Source organism: Tachysurus vachellii, chromosome 3, assembly GCF_030014155.1.
Source record: "Tachysurus vachellii isolate PV-2020 chromosome 3, HZAU_Pvac_v1, whole genome shotgun sequence".
NCBI classification, from domain to species: Eukaryota; Metazoa; Chordata; class Actinopteri; order Siluriformes; family Bagridae; genus Tachysurus; species Tachysurus vachellii.
The window spans coordinates 19,681,887-19,699,192 of record NC_083462.1 but is presented as its reverse complement, the minus strand read 5'-3'; the positions used below and the strand labels follow the sequence as shown (position 1 = coordinate 19,699,192).

At 39.4% G+C, this 17,306-nt stretch overlaps 1 protein-coding gene across 3 annotated transcripts in view; it reads left to right on the top strand.

Moving 5' to 3' along the window:
* fam184ab (family with sequence similarity 184 member Ab) overlaps nucleotides 1–17,286 on the top strand; it is a 106,253-nt gene extending 88,967 nt beyond the window's left edge. The window contains exons 14-20 of one of the 3 annotated variants that reach the window (XM_060866198.1): nucleotides 82–266; nucleotides 4,645–4,791; nucleotides 7,607–7,724; nucleotides 7,899–8,003; nucleotides 10,384–10,592; nucleotides 10,692–11,629; nucleotides 16,727–17,286. In XM_060866198.1, coding sequence (XP_060722181.1) covers nucleotides 82–266; nucleotides 4,645–4,791; nucleotides 7,607–7,724; nucleotides 7,899–8,003; nucleotides 10,384–10,592; nucleotides 10,692–10,878 — 951 coding nt within the window. In that variant the 3' untranslated portion in view covers nucleotides 10,879–11,629; nucleotides 16,727–17,286. The remainder of the gene's footprint in view (nucleotides 1–81; nucleotides 267–4,644; nucleotides 4,792–7,606; nucleotides 7,725–7,898; nucleotides 8,004–10,383; nucleotides 10,593–10,691; nucleotides 11,630–16,726) is intronic. The other 2 variants (XM_060866199.1, XM_060866200.1) reach the window with 2 other exon arrangements.
* The last annotated feature ends 20 nt before the right edge of the window (nucleotides 17,287–17,306 follow it).

Genomic DNA, 17,306 nt, shown 5'->3' with positions numbered 1-17,306 from the left:
GAATCAGCAATAATAGTGTTGCCACATGAGTAGCAGGATCACAGCAGTTGTTCAAATGTGTGTGTGGGTTTGTGTTTGCAGGAGCGAGAGCTGCTAAGTCGTATCTCGGAGCTTCAGGAGGAAGTGACTCGCAGGAAGAACCACATCGCCGATCTGGATCATGAGATCCACACGCTGAACGAGAACATTAGCACTCTTACCAAGGAGCTGGAGCTCAAGGGCAAAGAGGTGCTGAAGATCCGCAGTGAAGCTAACCATCAGATCAGGTTTGTGTGTGTGTGTGTTTATCTGATGAACTCTTAATATTCATCACAGTTTAGATTAACCCCCAGGGCTTCCAATAACCATGCCTATCAGTTCTAGCTAATCATATTTGCTCAGGCTTTTTCCATGGTTCAGGGAATTTAACGGAGTCAATTCACCAAAGCATGTGGCGAAGTGTGACAGCGTCACATACTGAGATAAGTCCCTCAAATTATTTTTCAGCTCGTGAAAGATTTACAAGCCACCAAGCATTCAAGTGGCTCAACAACAAAGTCCTAATCAGCATGACAGCCTTAAAGAGATATTGGTGGAGCAGGATGACAATAAATAACATCACCACCTAGTCTAAGCTTGTGTAGCTTATTCTCTGGATATACAGTGGATATCAAAGGTCTACACACCCCTGTTTAAATAGCAAGCTTTTGTGATGTAATGATGTATTAAACCAAGATACTTCATGTCAGAACTTTTTCCAACCTTTCAGAAGTTTGATGGTTCAAGACGCCGTAGTTAAAGGATCCATAAACGGCGTATTTATTAACAAATGTCCAAGACAGTAGGTGAAAGTCGTGGTAGCAAACCATGCAGAAAATTCAAAAAATGGAAAGACAAAGTAGTGAGGCAAACAAATCCCAAAATACACCGTCCAAACCTAGAAAATCTGATGAAGAGAAACGGTTCAATGAACAGAGGCAAACAGTGATAACAAACAGTACAATTGATCAGAATTGTAGAACAATCTGACAATAGTCCATGTTGTGCCTCTGCGCGAGTGTGGTCCAAAACACAGAAGTGAACCTGGAGGCTCAATACTCCAGCGATGGGTCTCTCTCTGGCAGACCGGACGGGCAGTAGCAGGGTGCACCAATTTACCACTGTTGGGCACTTGAGCAAGGCACTTAACCCTCTCTGCCACAGCAAAGCTGCATCATGGCTGATCCTGCGCTTTGACCCTAAGCTGCGATATGGAAAGAAAAGAATTTCATTGTGCTGTAATGTAAATGTGACAAAAATAAATAAATACTTTTTTTTCTCATTAAACATACCTTTTACATATGGTCTCATCAAACCACAACACAGATGAGCTGTGATTTAGATGAGCTCAGGTGTTTTTTGAGAGAAAGGGCTTCTGTCTAGTCACCTTAACCCACAGCTCAGAGATTGTTGTTATATGCAGAGAATAAACAGATTGATACCTTTATTCTCCTGTTGTCCTGAAATCTTGTTTTATTTCATGTAAATTAGGTCTGTTGTCCATGAATAACAAAATGAATTGTATATTTTGTAGTAATAAGTTTAAATGAAGTAAATTAAAAGGTGTAAGTTTTTGTTTTATTCCGGAATTGACCCAGGAGGGCAAAAGATGCATGGGGATGTCAAGGGGAAGCTGATCTTGAGCTGAGGTCTTTAATGTGATGGGCTAAAAAATATAAAGCATGTGCACATTTACGCAACGAGGTGTCTCATTTACAAAACTGTGCGTAGGATCCCTACTAAAGGTTTACGTACGCCCAAAAGCCAAAAATGGCGTACGCCAAAAAGAATTCCGATTTATAAAACCGTGCGTACGCCCTCCTGTAAGCAATGTTCCCTTTATAAATCACAGATCACCCACAGATGTGCGTACGTGAACCAGCCTCAAATCCCGCCCTGTACACGCCCATTTTTAACCATAAATAGTCAATGCAAATCACTGCGCGGGCACGAGAGTGGACCTCGTTATAATGAGTTTCCTCTCCGCTCTGCGGGTTTAAAAATGGGGTGAGGAGACAGCGTCTCAGGGGGGTAGCCACTGTCGCCTGCAGGTTATAATTATATTAAAAACAACATTGTTATAATTATATTAAAAACAAAATTGTTACAGTTTCTACTTTTTAATATTGTTAAACTCACCAAGAAGCCAGCCATCATGTACTGCGCCTGCATTTAGTCTGTTCCCTACACTGTTATGTGTCAAGATAAAGGAATCATGTGTTGAACAAGGCCAGCGTGCCACAATGTTTGTGAGGGTCATGTTGGAGTCACATATGATTTGCACATTAATAGAATGCACATTCTTTCTATTAACATAAGCAAATTCATTTTCAGATGGTGCCCTTATAGCAACATGACTGTAGTCAATTGCGCCGATTACATTTGGGAAACCAGACATTGCTACAAATTGCATTTTAATTTCGGCCTGTTCTCACACAGTGTAGGGGAACCTGATGTATCGACTACCCATATTAAGTATACCATTCAAAACGACAGATATTATGGCACTCAGGGACGGCTGTGATATACCAGACCTATAGGGTGAGATGATAGATTCCAATAGAATTATTTCATATACAAAAAGGTCTTAGAGTCAAAGTTGAGGATTACTTATAGTTTTTTTTATATAAATAATTTACCTGTCTGCCAATTCCCGCTGGAAACAGCCGGTTGCCAAGAACCCCAGAGTGGTGAGGACTTGTATTTGGACTGGGATGGCATGGTTCCGGCGTGTTGCCCTCTCTAATACTGGACCCAATTCAACACATAGATCTAAGAGCACAGCTCTAGGGAATCTAAATCGGCTTATTAGCCAGTCATCATCATGGTCCCTGAAAACTCGTTCTCTCCTTATTCTGCCATTGGCGTAATCCTCCAACAGTGCCAGCAGTGCCATCATGAAGCATTACATACCCGGGTCACCGGAGGATTTATATGTTTCTAGCAATTAGACTGATCGTTAACACCTTGACAAAATCACAGAATTAATTTGTGGGCGAAAATTTAAGACGAAAATGTTATAGTGAACACATGCTTCTTCACGACGGTTTTGTAATGAACACCGTAATAGTTAGGACCGATGATGAGTAGCGATTGTGCTTCATGACTGTATTTGCAGAGTTTGACATTTTATGATATATGTACATTAAAGAAAATATTTCGTTTTTACACTGTGCTCTGCAGTTCTCTAATAAAAGGGTATTTCATGCTATTTTGTATCACATGTAGTCGCGCCATCTCCTGCTGCGCTCCCGTTGTGGACAATGTGACTGTAAGGCAGCGCTGATTATTCATTCATTCATTCTTATCCGAACTACTCGGGTCACGGAGAGCCTGTGCCTATCCTCAGGCGTCATTGGGCATCAAGGCAGGATACACCCTGGACGGAGTAGCGCTGATTATTTTTTTAATACATTTTGAATTACGTTTGGATTTTACTAGATGTATATAACCTAAAACAATCGGCACAAATAACATTGTTGGATTTAATCCTCATGATAATGTGGATATAACGTATGAAATGGAGTGAAAATTAAATGTCATTAATTCTTATAATCGTTCTTCTCACATGTATTTTCTACAATCTAACTTCAGTTCACGACCTCACCATCTGTGTCGCCAATTCCCTTTGTCTCCAGAATGTGCGTACGCACGTCTCAAAGTTTGCTTAAAGGTGCGCACATTTTCCCGTCAAGTTTGTTTTTTATAGATCACAACCTTTGCGCAAAAACTGCCGTACGCACGTTTCCAGCCCCGTTTTGTGCGTACGCACGCTTTATAAATGAGACCCCAGGTCATTGTAACCTTTTCATTTTTCATGTCTTTTTCCTGAAATGTTTCTGATTGTTTTTCACTTAATTATTATAGATTGTGATTTCGAGTGACAGAAGTGAACAGTAGCGTATATTTCTTGGCATGCTTTAATATTTAGCGGTCTGTATAGACACTTACTGTACATATATGTTGTGTAACCGCAGTGTAGTGTAATGCACCGTACATGTGCTTTTTCACACAAGGTTTCATTTCCAATTATTTAACATGGCAGCAGATCCTGAGCCTTGTGCTAATAATAGCGAATGACAAATGGCTTCTGCTCTCCTGTGGAGAAATGAGTGTGGGAAAGCAGAGCCTGCTCCTGCACACGTCCTCCGTGCACACACATTTGTAGATCTGTCAGGGATGGTGTGTGTGTGTGTGTGTGTGTGTGTGTGTGTGTGTGTGTGTGTGTGAGGGAGAGATTGTGAGTATATACACAACTATGAGTGTATGAAACGTGTGAATTGTTGCTACACTACAAAGACTCAACTGCCCTTAAAGGGGAAATGTGCTCAGTATGTCCTGAATGAAAACCAATAAACAAACAGAAAGAGGTGTATAGAATGCAGTGATCCCATCCAACTGGGTATGTCATGATTTATACACAGCTTTCTTACAGAAGATGACCGCTATTGCGAAAGACCGAAAGCAGCAGAGCAGCCTTGGGATGGATGAAAGTTAATGGTGTGATCAAACGCAGCATGGTGTACAGAGACGATGATGAATCAGATGACAGCAGGTTTCTGCCTCGCCACACAAGTTCACTGTGTGTGTGTGTGTGTGTGTGTGTGTGCGCGTGTGTTTTCTCAGGGCTCATGAGCAAGACCTATGTAAGAAGCATGAGCGGGAGATGGCTGAGCTGAACGCAATTCACAACAGGGAGACGCAAAACATGCTGTCTGACTTCAACAAAGCCCAGGAGCTGCTCAAGGACAAAATCTCGGCCCTGCAGATCCTGTGAGTTTCCATGCTGTGTTTGCGCAGCACGGTGAAACCTAGAATACTTAATATACCCTGAATTCAATTCAACACACATTATGGGTTCAAATGAAATACTCTAAAATTAGTAATGGATGTTGGTGAAGTGAGTAATGTTTGTGAATATATTTGTTATTTGAGGCTCCTTTAAATCAGTAAAATATTTAGCTGTCTTAACGAACCAATGTTTTAATTGCACCTTATGTACATTATACATTTATGGCATTTGGAGGAAGCCTTTATCCAAAGCGACTTACTTATATCTTAATTACACAGCAGAGCAATTCAGGGTTAAGGGCCTTGCTGAGGGGCCCAGGACTGGAAGCTTGGTGGGTTTGGGGCACAAGCTCACAACCTTCTGATCAGTAGTCCAACACCTTGAACAACCACTGACCTACCACTTTGTCTGCTTTATGTCTGCTTTATATCTGTGTGTCTGTGTGTGCATGTCTGTGTTTTTGTGCCTGTCTGTGTGAGTGTCTGTGTGAGTGTCTGTGTGAGTGTCTGTGTGAGCGTCTGTGAGTGTCTATGTGTATGGCTGTGTGTGTGTGCGCTTGTGTGTGTGTGTGCGTGCATGCATGTGTTTCTACTTGTTATACATATATTATGCATATACAGATGACCAAGTATGCAGACACTGGTACAGGTCTACAGGTCAAAAAAACTACAGGTCAAAATCCCAAGGCAAATGAAATGAAATTGTCCTGGGCGATTTATTTATTATATGTAATAAAATTCTTTATTTCAAAATCTGTTCAAATGAAGCATTCAAAAATACGTATGCATTCATTCCTTTTGCCTTTGACTTAACTTGCGCCATCTCCTTTCACATCTTATTAAGAAAATTAACAGCTTGTAAACTTTTTGGAGGACGAGGGAGTCCTTTACTGCCTAACAGAATGAGGTCTCAAGTGAAACAGTCTTAACTGGTATTTTTTCACACCGTTTCTCGGGGCGTCCCCACTGGGCCAGGATTTACAGCTTGCTAATTAAGCGCAACACAAATCTGTTTTAATGCCAGCTTCATTTTTGTCGCAATGAATCAATGTGACAATCAAGTTTGCTTAAACCGTCATTAAATTTCAACCCATTTATGTGTCATGTAAATCTGAGGACTGTGTTTTTAATTTGTTTAAAGTTTAGCTTTATCTGATGGAATGATGGCAGGAGGAGTTAAGTGGGTTTTTTGGCTGCTGTGTTTTTGTGACGTTTTTTGTGAGCAATGTCCTTAACACTCAACTGCTCAGTTGGATAAACTGAGATAAAATGTAAGTCGTAAATGTAAATGTCTAGCTGCTAATTTCCTTTCTGTATGTGAATCTGTGCATTCATATAAAAAAAATCTGTCTAGTAACATAAATAGAAACTAATTTCTCCTTTAGAAAACTAGGACTGTTCATCAACAAAAGAACCCCAACGAACCATCCTTTACTAATTGTTTTGTCTAAGTGGCAGTTTGCATGGATGTATGGATGGAAGGATGATTGGATGGATGGAGGGATTGCTAGGAGGACAAATATATTTATGCATGTATTGAATATTGTTTGTTATGTTTTACGGGCTTTCAGGGTGAATGAAAGAAAAGAGTGGTGGATGGCTGGTTAGATGTTTAGATGAATGTCTGATTGGGTGATTGCATGGATGCATTAATGTACATATGTCTGGATAGATAAATATTTGAATTATTGTGTTTCTGGATGGATGGATGGATGGATGGATGGATGGATTGAAGGGTGTCTTGTTGGTTGGATTGCTAGGAGCATAAATATATTTATGCATGCATTGAATATTATTTGTTACGTTTAACTGGTTTTCAGGGTGGATGGATGAAAAAAAGGTGGATGGATGGATGGATTGAAGGGTGTCTTGGTTGCATTGCTAGGAGGTCAAATATATGTATGCATGCATAGAAAATTATTTGTTATGTTTCTCTGGCTTTCAGAATGGAGGGAAGAAAAAAGAGGTGGATGGATGGATGGATGGATAGATAGATGGAATGGTTAGGTGGCTAACAGGAGAATGTATGTATACAGGAGTGGATTACTGTCTCTTATGTCCAAATGGAAGATGTGAGAGTTGGACTGCTGGAAGGGTGAATAGATGGATCGACAGAGGGAAGAACGTATGAATTGAGGGATAGATTTGGTGAATAGTGAATGGATGGATGGAAGGACAGATTGATGGATGTCTGATTGGGTGAGTGGCTAGCAGGCAGAATGTAAATACGCATGGAGTATTGAGTCTGAATGGCTTTCTGGCTGGATAGATAGACGGATGGATGGATGGATGGATGGATGGATGGATGGATGGATGGATGGATGCAATTGAAAGGAATTTGTTTATGATTGTAACCGTTTGTGTATAAAAATGACTAAACACATAATCAGTGACATACGTATAAACCCGGTCATAAAAATACAAGAAAAACAAATCTGGTGATTTCTGTACATCCATTATAGGCTTAGAATAATCAGGAATCCAGACACAGAGTAGATATTGATTCATAATGACTCTGTTCATGCTGAGAACAGAGGGATGTGTGAAAATGAAGGACTCATTGAGAGAGACAGGTATTCAGAGGTGCTGCTGATTTTAATTACCGTGTGAGATTGAAGTGCAGACAGTGATGTGGGATGTAACGTTTGCATCGATTCGAAGCTAATGGCTTTCAGAGTGCTCGAAAACATTCTCTTAATTGAATCAGGAATTCCAAAGGAGTTGAATTGCCCATTTACTGGTACAAGCTGATCTGTTTTTCCCTGTGAGTAAGAGGAAAACTTTTTGCTTTCTATAGGCTTGAAGGGACGGAGGAGAAGTTCAGGAACCGGGAGAGTAGGCCAGAAGATCTGCAGGTGATCGCTGAGCTCAAAGACATGGTAACCGAGAGAGAATCCTTGGTCAAGAAGCTGGTGGTGAGTTTCTCTCAGTCGTGATTTATATAGAGCTCCTCAGTCTTTCATTACATCACACGATCAAACTAATCACTACAACTATATTAGCAGCAGAGCTTTCCAAAGGTTTTTCTATGACTAGATATGAAAAATAAAAATACTACAGTGATCTCAGATTTCTTCTGCTATGTACAGGATGATAAGAAGTTCTACCAGCTAGAGCTTGTAAACAGAGAGACCAACTTCAACAAAGTGTTCAACACCAGCCCCAACGTCGGTGTAATTAACCCTCTCATTAAGGTAAGCTAACTTCCTCTCTTTGCTCTTGGCTGTTTTAGTGCTTTTCCAGCATTTCCGTTGACACAAACGAACAGTGTCAGTGATGCAAAACATCTATGGCATCTCCATTCATAATATATGGAGATATATGTCAGGTTCACTGGTGTTAATCAGCAAATAAATGGCAGATTTGATGTATAACAGATTGTTTAGGGACAGATCCATCTTTAAACACCTGTCCCAGCAGTACAGATGATTGGCTCTGCTGAATAGGCAGAGGAACGCTCTCGCATCTCTTCCAGAAGTTTATACAGCATGATAACTACACTGCGCTATGGTCAAGGATTCAAAACAGGTCCATTTGTATTTTATTTTTGGTTCCGTATCAAAAGTTTAAGGATATCATGATTACTTTTGGAAATTTCCTCCCAAAGCACTTGAAAAAAGTCTTCAGTCTAGGACCTCCAAAGAAACCCATAAACCTGCAGGACGCTATGCAAGGCACATGACACGACATGAAATCTCCAGAAAAGCAGACTGTTGCTCAAAGTAAGTGTGTGAAGCACTTAAAGCCCATCAAAGCGCACTTTTTTTCAGAACTCTTCTTTTATTCTCAAATATTCACAGGCTTACAGGCTCACAGCTCCAGGGTCCCTGGTTTGATCCTGAGTCAGAGTTACAGCCTGTTTGAAGTTTCATGTTCGTCCTGTGTCCGTCTGGGTTTCATCTCCCTTTTACTTCTAAAACATGCTGAAATTGGATCGGCAATGTCAGGTTCCCATTGCCCCAGGTGTAAATAGGTGTGTGAATGTATATAAGCATGATAATGGATGGTGTATCCCTACCTCATGCACCATGTTCCCTGGATAGCCTCTGGATCTAAATCTAACTGACCAGGAATGAAGCTAGGTATCTCCAAAAAATATAATCCACAGAGTTTATATTAACAGTACTCACTTGTAACAGATAGAAAATGCACCATGACACCATGTCATATCTGTCATTATCAGAGGCTCTAACACTTTTATAAAGTATTTAAACTATCTTATCCCACAACGCTGCTAAATTCTCAATTTAAAGTGTTTTTTTTATTTTTATAACATCAGCTCTGACGCCCCTTTCAGCTGCTTTTCAGGAATTAAACCCACGTGCCTACATTTCTCTGTATCATACAGTAGCAAAGCATCTTTACATCACAACACAAGTCTGCATATGATAAGGCTAATAACTGGATTTGTGCAAATGTTAAAAATCCAAGGAAGGTGGTGGATTTCGTGGGCTATTTTACACGCACACACACACACACACACACACACTGCACTAGGGTTTTAATCCTTGACTGTAGAAATATAAGATATAAGAGCTGCATGTTGATGAAGGCCTTTAAAATATCTGCAAAATATAAGAATCAACTGAACTGTAATACAGACAGACCGAATGCAGACTGTATATCTAGAATAAAGCTAGATAGGATTTACCGATCAGTTTTGTGTTGTGGAGCGAAGTCGGACGGTTCCCATCATCTCAGCGTTAAGGCGACTTCTGGAAAGATTGATCTGAGGGCCACTTGGACGTCATACAGCTTGCCGTTCCTGAAATTTCCATCCAGACCTAGTTGTTATGTAAAGGTTTGGATTTAACCCATTGAATTGATCAAACCATAAGGACTCGAGCATAAATATATCATTTGTAGTAGTGAGATTTCCATTGCTGTAGCTGAAAAAACAAGTCATGAACCCGAGGAAACGCACTGATCTAGACAGAAAACCAAGGACTCTCTTCCCATTCAGTGTAGCTGCTTCAGCTTCGCACTTAACATGCCTGAGCTCATGAGCAAGACGGCTGTCATTAACACTGTCGCTCATGTTAGTGCTCTACAAATCAAGCACTAAACATGTTTGGTGTTTTTCCTGCTCCAACACTAATTCTTATTTGTACAACGTGTGTACGGTTTCAGATGGTCGGATTAACGAAAGAGTACGAGCAGATAAAACATCAAACTCCTCTCACACCGGATTTGAAAAAAGTGTTTCTGTAGCATCAAATAAGTTTCATTTTGTGTTTGTGTGTGTGTTTCTATCACCGTGGACCTGTATGTGTGTCCAGTGTGTGTCATATGTGTTTAGACATCCAACTCTTTGCTTTCCAAGCCATTCTGTCAGCTCAAACTCACAAACTCTTTCCCGACACATCGGGCTGAGATCAACTGAGCTCAACTTTCCACATCTGAGCGACTACAAGCTTGACCATCGACATGTGATCTGATCTCAATCTCTGGAGAATAGAAGTTTATAGTAGAGAGCGTCAGGCTACACCAGCGCTCTCAGCTTCTATACAGTACATACATAGTTTTTGTTGTCATTGTTTTTTTTTTGTTTATTTTTTCTGTTCTTCTGTATAGCAAAAGCGAAAGAATGACAAATCGGCCACCCGATTCAGCAGCTCGCCCAATCTAAGGGCCAATGCCGAGGCTGGGGGGACAGGAAGCGGGCCGCCCCAGCCTAATCGCCTCGAACCCATCCCCAACTCCCCCATTCACCAGCTGGAGCTCAACACCAGCAAACCACTGCCCCCACCGACCCCTCCCTCCGAACCCAAGAAATTCACGAGGTGAGCTACACCTCTCTCCGCCACAGACGCCTCTCTCTCTCTCTGTCTCTCTCTCTCTCCCTCACTATCTCTCTTTCATTCCCTGTCTCTCTTGCCCAGTGGACGAGCACGCCAGCATGACGCTCACCTCTCCGCTCATCTCCAAAACATTTCTAACCACTTCTGCCGTATCCCTTTTGAGAAACTGGAAAGAATCCAATGTGACACTGAGGATTGCTTTTCTCTGATAAACAGAGGGCGTGAAATCAGGAATAAGAAACCCAAAGCATCAATCGCACCCTTCTGAAACATGTCATTAACTCGAGTAATGAAAGCCCTTGACCTTTTAAGCTCGCCGGCTTAAAGTAGGGGGCGGAGTGAAGATTCGCCCCCTCCATCAGCATGACGTTAGATTAGAAGAACTTTTTTTTTCTTTTTTCTTTTTGTCTCTGAGAGATATCGATCATGTCGTGGCAGAGAGCGCAGTTTGGTTTCTTTCCAGATGACAGGAAAAAATGGGATACCTCTTCTTCACCTTAATGTTTATGTATTATTATTATTATTATTATTATTATTATTAGTCTTACTATAATAAATGGCGTTGGAATGCAAAAGGGAGCATGTGTCCCCACCGCCAGAGTGCACGCTGGGAGTTGGTGTCTTTCTGTCTCTGTGTGATATCAGACTCATACGTAGCATCTCTAAAGTGCACTTTAATGTCACCTGATCTAATATTAATAATAATATTGAACTTGTTTGTTCATTTTCGTTCTCTGTACGTACGATTGTTCGTACATTTGTGTGTACGTGTTTCACTGCATTCTGCTCGGCATGTCGTTTGTTTCTCTGTGTGTGTGTGTGTGTGTGTGTGTGTGTGGTGTGGTGTGTCAAGCATGCGTGCTTTCGCATCGTATCTGGGAGCGCCGCTGTGCGATTCTGCATGCACGCTGTTCTGAATGGGAATGAAGCGAGCGAGCCGGATCACCCTGCATTGTTATGGGACTCGTCCAGCTCCTCAAACACACACTCACAGGCTGCCAGGCTCAAAGCAGGACAAGGTGACCCTGAATCCAGAGCACGCCATGGCACAGCACCTAGCTAAGCACACACATACTAAAATGGTGCCACAGATTTTGGCAAGTGACTTAATATCAATGTTTTGTTTACTAACTAAATTAGCACTTGTGTATGAAATAATATGTAGAGCCAATGATACTGTTTTAAGATACACCTACAGTACAGGTCACTCTATCCCCAGGCTCAGCCACAGGACTACACATTTTAATTGGGTGATGGATCTCGCTAGTAGAGTTCATGGTTCTGTATGTTTATTTAATTGATAAACATTTATTGAAGGAGTCTCCAGTGTCATGATTAATCATGATGTTTTGTTGTTGTTGTTGCTGCTGTTGTTATCTTAACTGCAAAAGAGAAAAAAAAAGAGAGGCTAGTGAGGGAACGATCTTTCCCGGATTCCACAACGTCATTTGTAACCATAAACAGTTGTTTATAAAAAGCAAACTTGTTCATTAATAAATCAAAAGGTTGTAATTGTTGGCAAATTGCTGTGATATAAGAAAAATACTAAGGGTCTTTTGTTGTACATCAGCACATCCAGAGTGTGTATATTCCTTACAACACAAAGTGTACACATTTTTACTTCTTATTGTGTGATTAATAGTAACACTATCACACATTTTTATCTCTTCAATGATTTTCAACACACACACACACACACGCACAATCATACAGCTTGCTAGGCTCTCTCTCTTCTATCTTTGCCGCAGCTCACTGCAATAGAGAAGAGTAATTAACACAATTCAGCACACGTGTGTGATCAGTCACTGACCTCAGCTCCTCCCTCCATTCACAAACTCGACTACGCCGTCGCCTTCCACTGTACAGTTTATGAGTGTACATGCTTTAAAATACTACAAAAAAAAAACACACACACACACAAAATGACACACACACTATAACCATTAGTGTCACTGCTGTGAGGAAAACCACCACTTGTACATTATCTGCTCATTTCTGCTATTAGGTGGATATTTGCTATCATTTAAAGTGGTTAAGGGCTAAAACTGAGCAACAGATGGACTACAAAGTGATCTGTGTGACTGGTATCAGACAAAAATGACAAAATAATTAATTAATAATGAATTGCCCCATTAATGAATTATGTATTTATTTTATTTGTGTTTATTTTATTCTTTTCATATTTATTTGTATCTTTATTTAGATATTTTTTTAATAAATTTCTTATCTTCATTTGCTCATTTTAAACACCCATTTTACATAAAATGTGTACTTTCTAATACAAAGAGGAAAAAATGAAAGATTTGGATCATTCTTGTTGATGATAAGATGGGTATATTAAAGGTGCTATATTTTATTATTTTATAAGTATTAGTATTAGTATTGTTCCTAACCGTCTATAAAATACATTTTTTGCTTTAAATGTCATGTTTTTATGCTTATATCCTGTATAAATTATTGCATCTCTAACTCTCAGCCAGCTTAGCAACACTGTCCCCTAGTCATTACTATACAAACCCAGGCTAAAGTTCATTAACAGTGATTAATCATCATGTACATACTACTGAATGTGCATGATACTACTACTACAACTACTACTAATAATAATAATAACAATAATAATAATAATAATAATAATGTGCTGAGGTAAGTTTATGCTACTGGCTTAAATGTCATTAGCTTCATCATGTAGCTTAGCTATCACAACAAACATTATTCATGTCAATATAAAAACAGACATCTTTAAAGAAGAGTTTTAGGAAATCTGCTGCTCTTCCAGATTTTAACAGGAAAATGCTAATAAATAAATAAATCTCATGCTAATGTCCAATGCTGGTCTAAGAGAAAAGCAGCAAGGTGTAGGTCTGAGGAGTTTGGAGAACAGTGTTTAGAAAACAAATGTAGGGATTTATTTGCCGTTTTGCAGCCATTTTCTTTTTGCTCATCATTTTAAGCTTTAAGTTAATTCGCTAGCATTAGCTGCCTAATGTTTAATGGTGTGTTCAAATGGAATGAGCGTTCAACATGGGAAGATGAACACACAATACTCACACTGTTCGAGTGCTGAAAGAGCACTGTTGCTAGGCAACTGGGAAATCTATGTGGTTAATGACAGAGGCTAATTACTTAACTATCTAGCAAGTAAGTCTTTCATCTGAAAAATGTAAAGGATGGATGACAATGGAAACAAGACCGAATCATCAGGGATATCAACTTTTCCCTTGGATGTGGTGGGAAATTACTGCGAAAAGGCTGAGTGAGAATAAAATATGCAAGACATTGTAATTACACTTAGCATTAACTGCTAATGTCCATGAGTTTGTCTATACTAAAAAATAACACCTCTACATTTTACTCATTAGAATGGAGAGACATTGATATATGTCTTGTACAGAGCTAGCTTGTACAGTTATTTTGGTTTGTGTGTATATTTCAATTAGTATGCTCTACCAAAATGCCAGACAACCAAAGATAGCGAAGTGAAAAATCTTGGTGAGAACCTAAAATTTAAACAGCACAGAGACAGAAAGGAGCAGAGCAAATCACCTTCCCATCATCAGCACTAATGAAGCAGAGCCATAAACTCATGTATGTTCATTGCCCACTCAGTGACTCGCTAATGAAGTCTTTTAGTGCATATTACCACCAAATTGTCATTGAGACACAAAACTGAATCTTCTCTCATATCTGTTGGGATTGTTTTTTATTTTTTACTGGAGAGCTTGCAGGATGACTGTAAAGATAGAAGGATAAAGATTGCAAAATGTTTGTAAAGATTGCAGGATGACTAAAAATTGCAGGATAAAGATCACAGTTTGACTGTAAAGATTGCAGGATGTTTATAAAGATCGCAGGATAAAGATCACAGGTTCAATTCAATTAAAATTTATTTGTATAGTGCTTTTTACAATAAACATTGTCTCAAAGCAGCTTTACAGAACATAAACATAGAACAAAAGGTTAATATAAAGAATAATACAAAGATTAATAGAATACAAAATTCAAGATTAATATTAGATAGATTTAAATGTGTATGTATTTAATGAGCAAGTCTGAGGTGACTCAGGCAGCAGTGGCAACGAAAAACTCCCTTAGATGGTAAAGGAAGAAACCTTGAGAGGAACCAGACTCAAGGGGAACCTCATCCTCATATGGGTGACACTGGAGTGTGTGATTATAAATATACAGTCTGACAAATGTTGTATTGATGCAAAAGATCACATGGCGTTCACATCTCCGGTCGGCCTGGTCTCAGTGGAGGTCCAAAATCTTCATTGAACGGAAGACGATCGGAGCTGGTACAATTTCTGGATGCCTCTGGATGGGTAGAAAGAGAGAAGCGGTGGAGAGGGATTAATATATCTGCGGTTCATAATATTTGCAAGTCTGATGTAATAGTGCACAATATTATGGGATGTATTATGTGTACGCCTGACTAAAGAGATGAGATTTTAATCTACATTTAAACTGGGAAAGTGTGTCTGAGCCCCAAACACTATCAGGAAGTCTATTCCAAAGTTTGGGAGCTAAATAAGAAAATGGGAGCTAAATAAGAAAATACTATACCATAAGTAGATTTAGATATTCTGGGAACTACCAGGTGTCCTGAATTTTTTGATCTCAGAGAGTGCGAAGGATTGTAACGTGTTAGATTTGTTAGACTTGTTAGATACATGGGAGCTAAACCATTAAGAGCCTTGTACGTAAGTAGCAGCAGTTTTAATCAATTCTAAACTTAACAGGTAGCCAATGTAGAGATGATAAAATTGGGGTTATATGATCATATTTTCACTCCGTCCATGGTGTTTCCTGCCTTGATGCCCAATGATGCCTGAGATCGGCACAGGCTCCCCGTGACCCGAGATAGTTCGGATAAGCGGTAGAAGATGAATGAATGAATGAATGAATGAATGAATGATCATACTTTCTTGTCCTAGTGAGAACTCTAGCAGCTGCATTTTGGACTAACTGTAGCCTGTTTATTAAAGATGCAGGACAACCACCTAGTAATGCATTACAATAGTCCAGTCTAGAGGTCATGAAAGCATTAACTAGCTTCTCAGCATCAGATACAGATGGGATGTTTCTCAGCTTGCCAATATTTCTATGGTGGAAGAAGGCTGTAATATTTGTAATATGGGCAATATGATTTTCAAAAGACAAGTTGCTCACTCTAAATGAAAGTTGAATTGTGAGAGTTTATGTGTACTGGTTTTTGGACCGATAGGTTGACTGTAAAGATCACAGGATGTTTGTAAAGATTGCAGGATAAAGATTGCAGGATAAAGATTGCAGGATAAAGATCGCAGGTTGACTGTAAAGATTGCAGGATGACCATAAAGATTGCAGGATAAAGATCGCAGGATGTTTGTAGAGATCACAGGATAAAGATTGCAAGATGTTTGTAAAGATTGCAGGATAAAGATCGTAGGGTGACTGTAAAGAACGCAGGAAAAAGATCACAGTTTGACTGTAAAGATCGCAGGATGTTTGTAAAGATCGCAGGATATAGATTGCAGGTTGACTATAAAGATCGCAGGTTAACTGTAAAGATCGCAGGATGTTTGTAAAGATCGCAGGATGTTTGTAAAGATCGCAGGATGTTTGTAAAGATCGCAGGATATAGATTGCAGGTTGACTATAAAGATCGCAGGTTAACTGTAAAGATCGCAGGATGTTTGTAAAGATCGCAGGATGTTTGTAAAGATCGCAGGATGTTTGTAAAAATCGCAGGATAAAGATTGCAGGATGTTTGTAAAGATCGCAGGATAAAGATCGCAGGTTGACTGTAAAGATCACAGGATATAGATCTAACTTCTCAATTCTTAAAAAAAATATTTATTACAAGAAATTATTAACTTGCCCTGTAATTCAAAATTTTGTTCGGACTAGAGGTGAGCTGGTAATTTATAAGGTTCTTTTTAATACACTTTTAACACTACCTTAGTTCAGCGTGGCTTCAGGCTTTGGGGTTTTTCTTATTTCATTTTAATTAGTGAATGATCTAATTATCTATTTAGTAATCTTATATTCTATGACAACTGCAGTTTAACCACTGCACTCCTCCCATTCTCTCTCCCTCTCTCTCTCTCTTTCTTTCTTTCTTTCTTTCTCAGCCCTCCTGAGACAGAAGACTCACCCCCGACTTCCCCGGATACTCAAAGACAAGAGTGGTTCGCCCAGTACTTCACCTTCTGACTTTTAGCATCTCCAAAGCATGTCAGCCAAGCCAAAAGAGCAAACAAACACACACAAAACACATAGAGAAAAAAAAAGCTATCTTCATCTTTTCATCCTTCTAACTGTTCTGTTTTCTTTCTCCACTGTGAATGGGTTTCTTGTTTGTACAGTGATTAATAATAATAATCATTATAAGAATAAAATTAGCTATGTTTGACATTGCATCTCATGATGATGATGATGATGATGATGACTTGTTAAATGCAGTATAAAGTCCTTGTCCTTCTCCCTGTATCTTATTTTAGATTATCTGCACTGTAATGAGAGTTTGTTTACAGCTGCATAAATCCACTTTTGGTAGAATTAAAACTGTTTGTATGGTCGTCTCAACACAGATACAATGATGTCTCACCAATTTTAACAAGAAAATGCATATTTTATATTTATATTACACTGTATGTATGCTTACAGAATAAATGACTATTGTGAGATTTAACAGTTTGTCATTTGTCATCA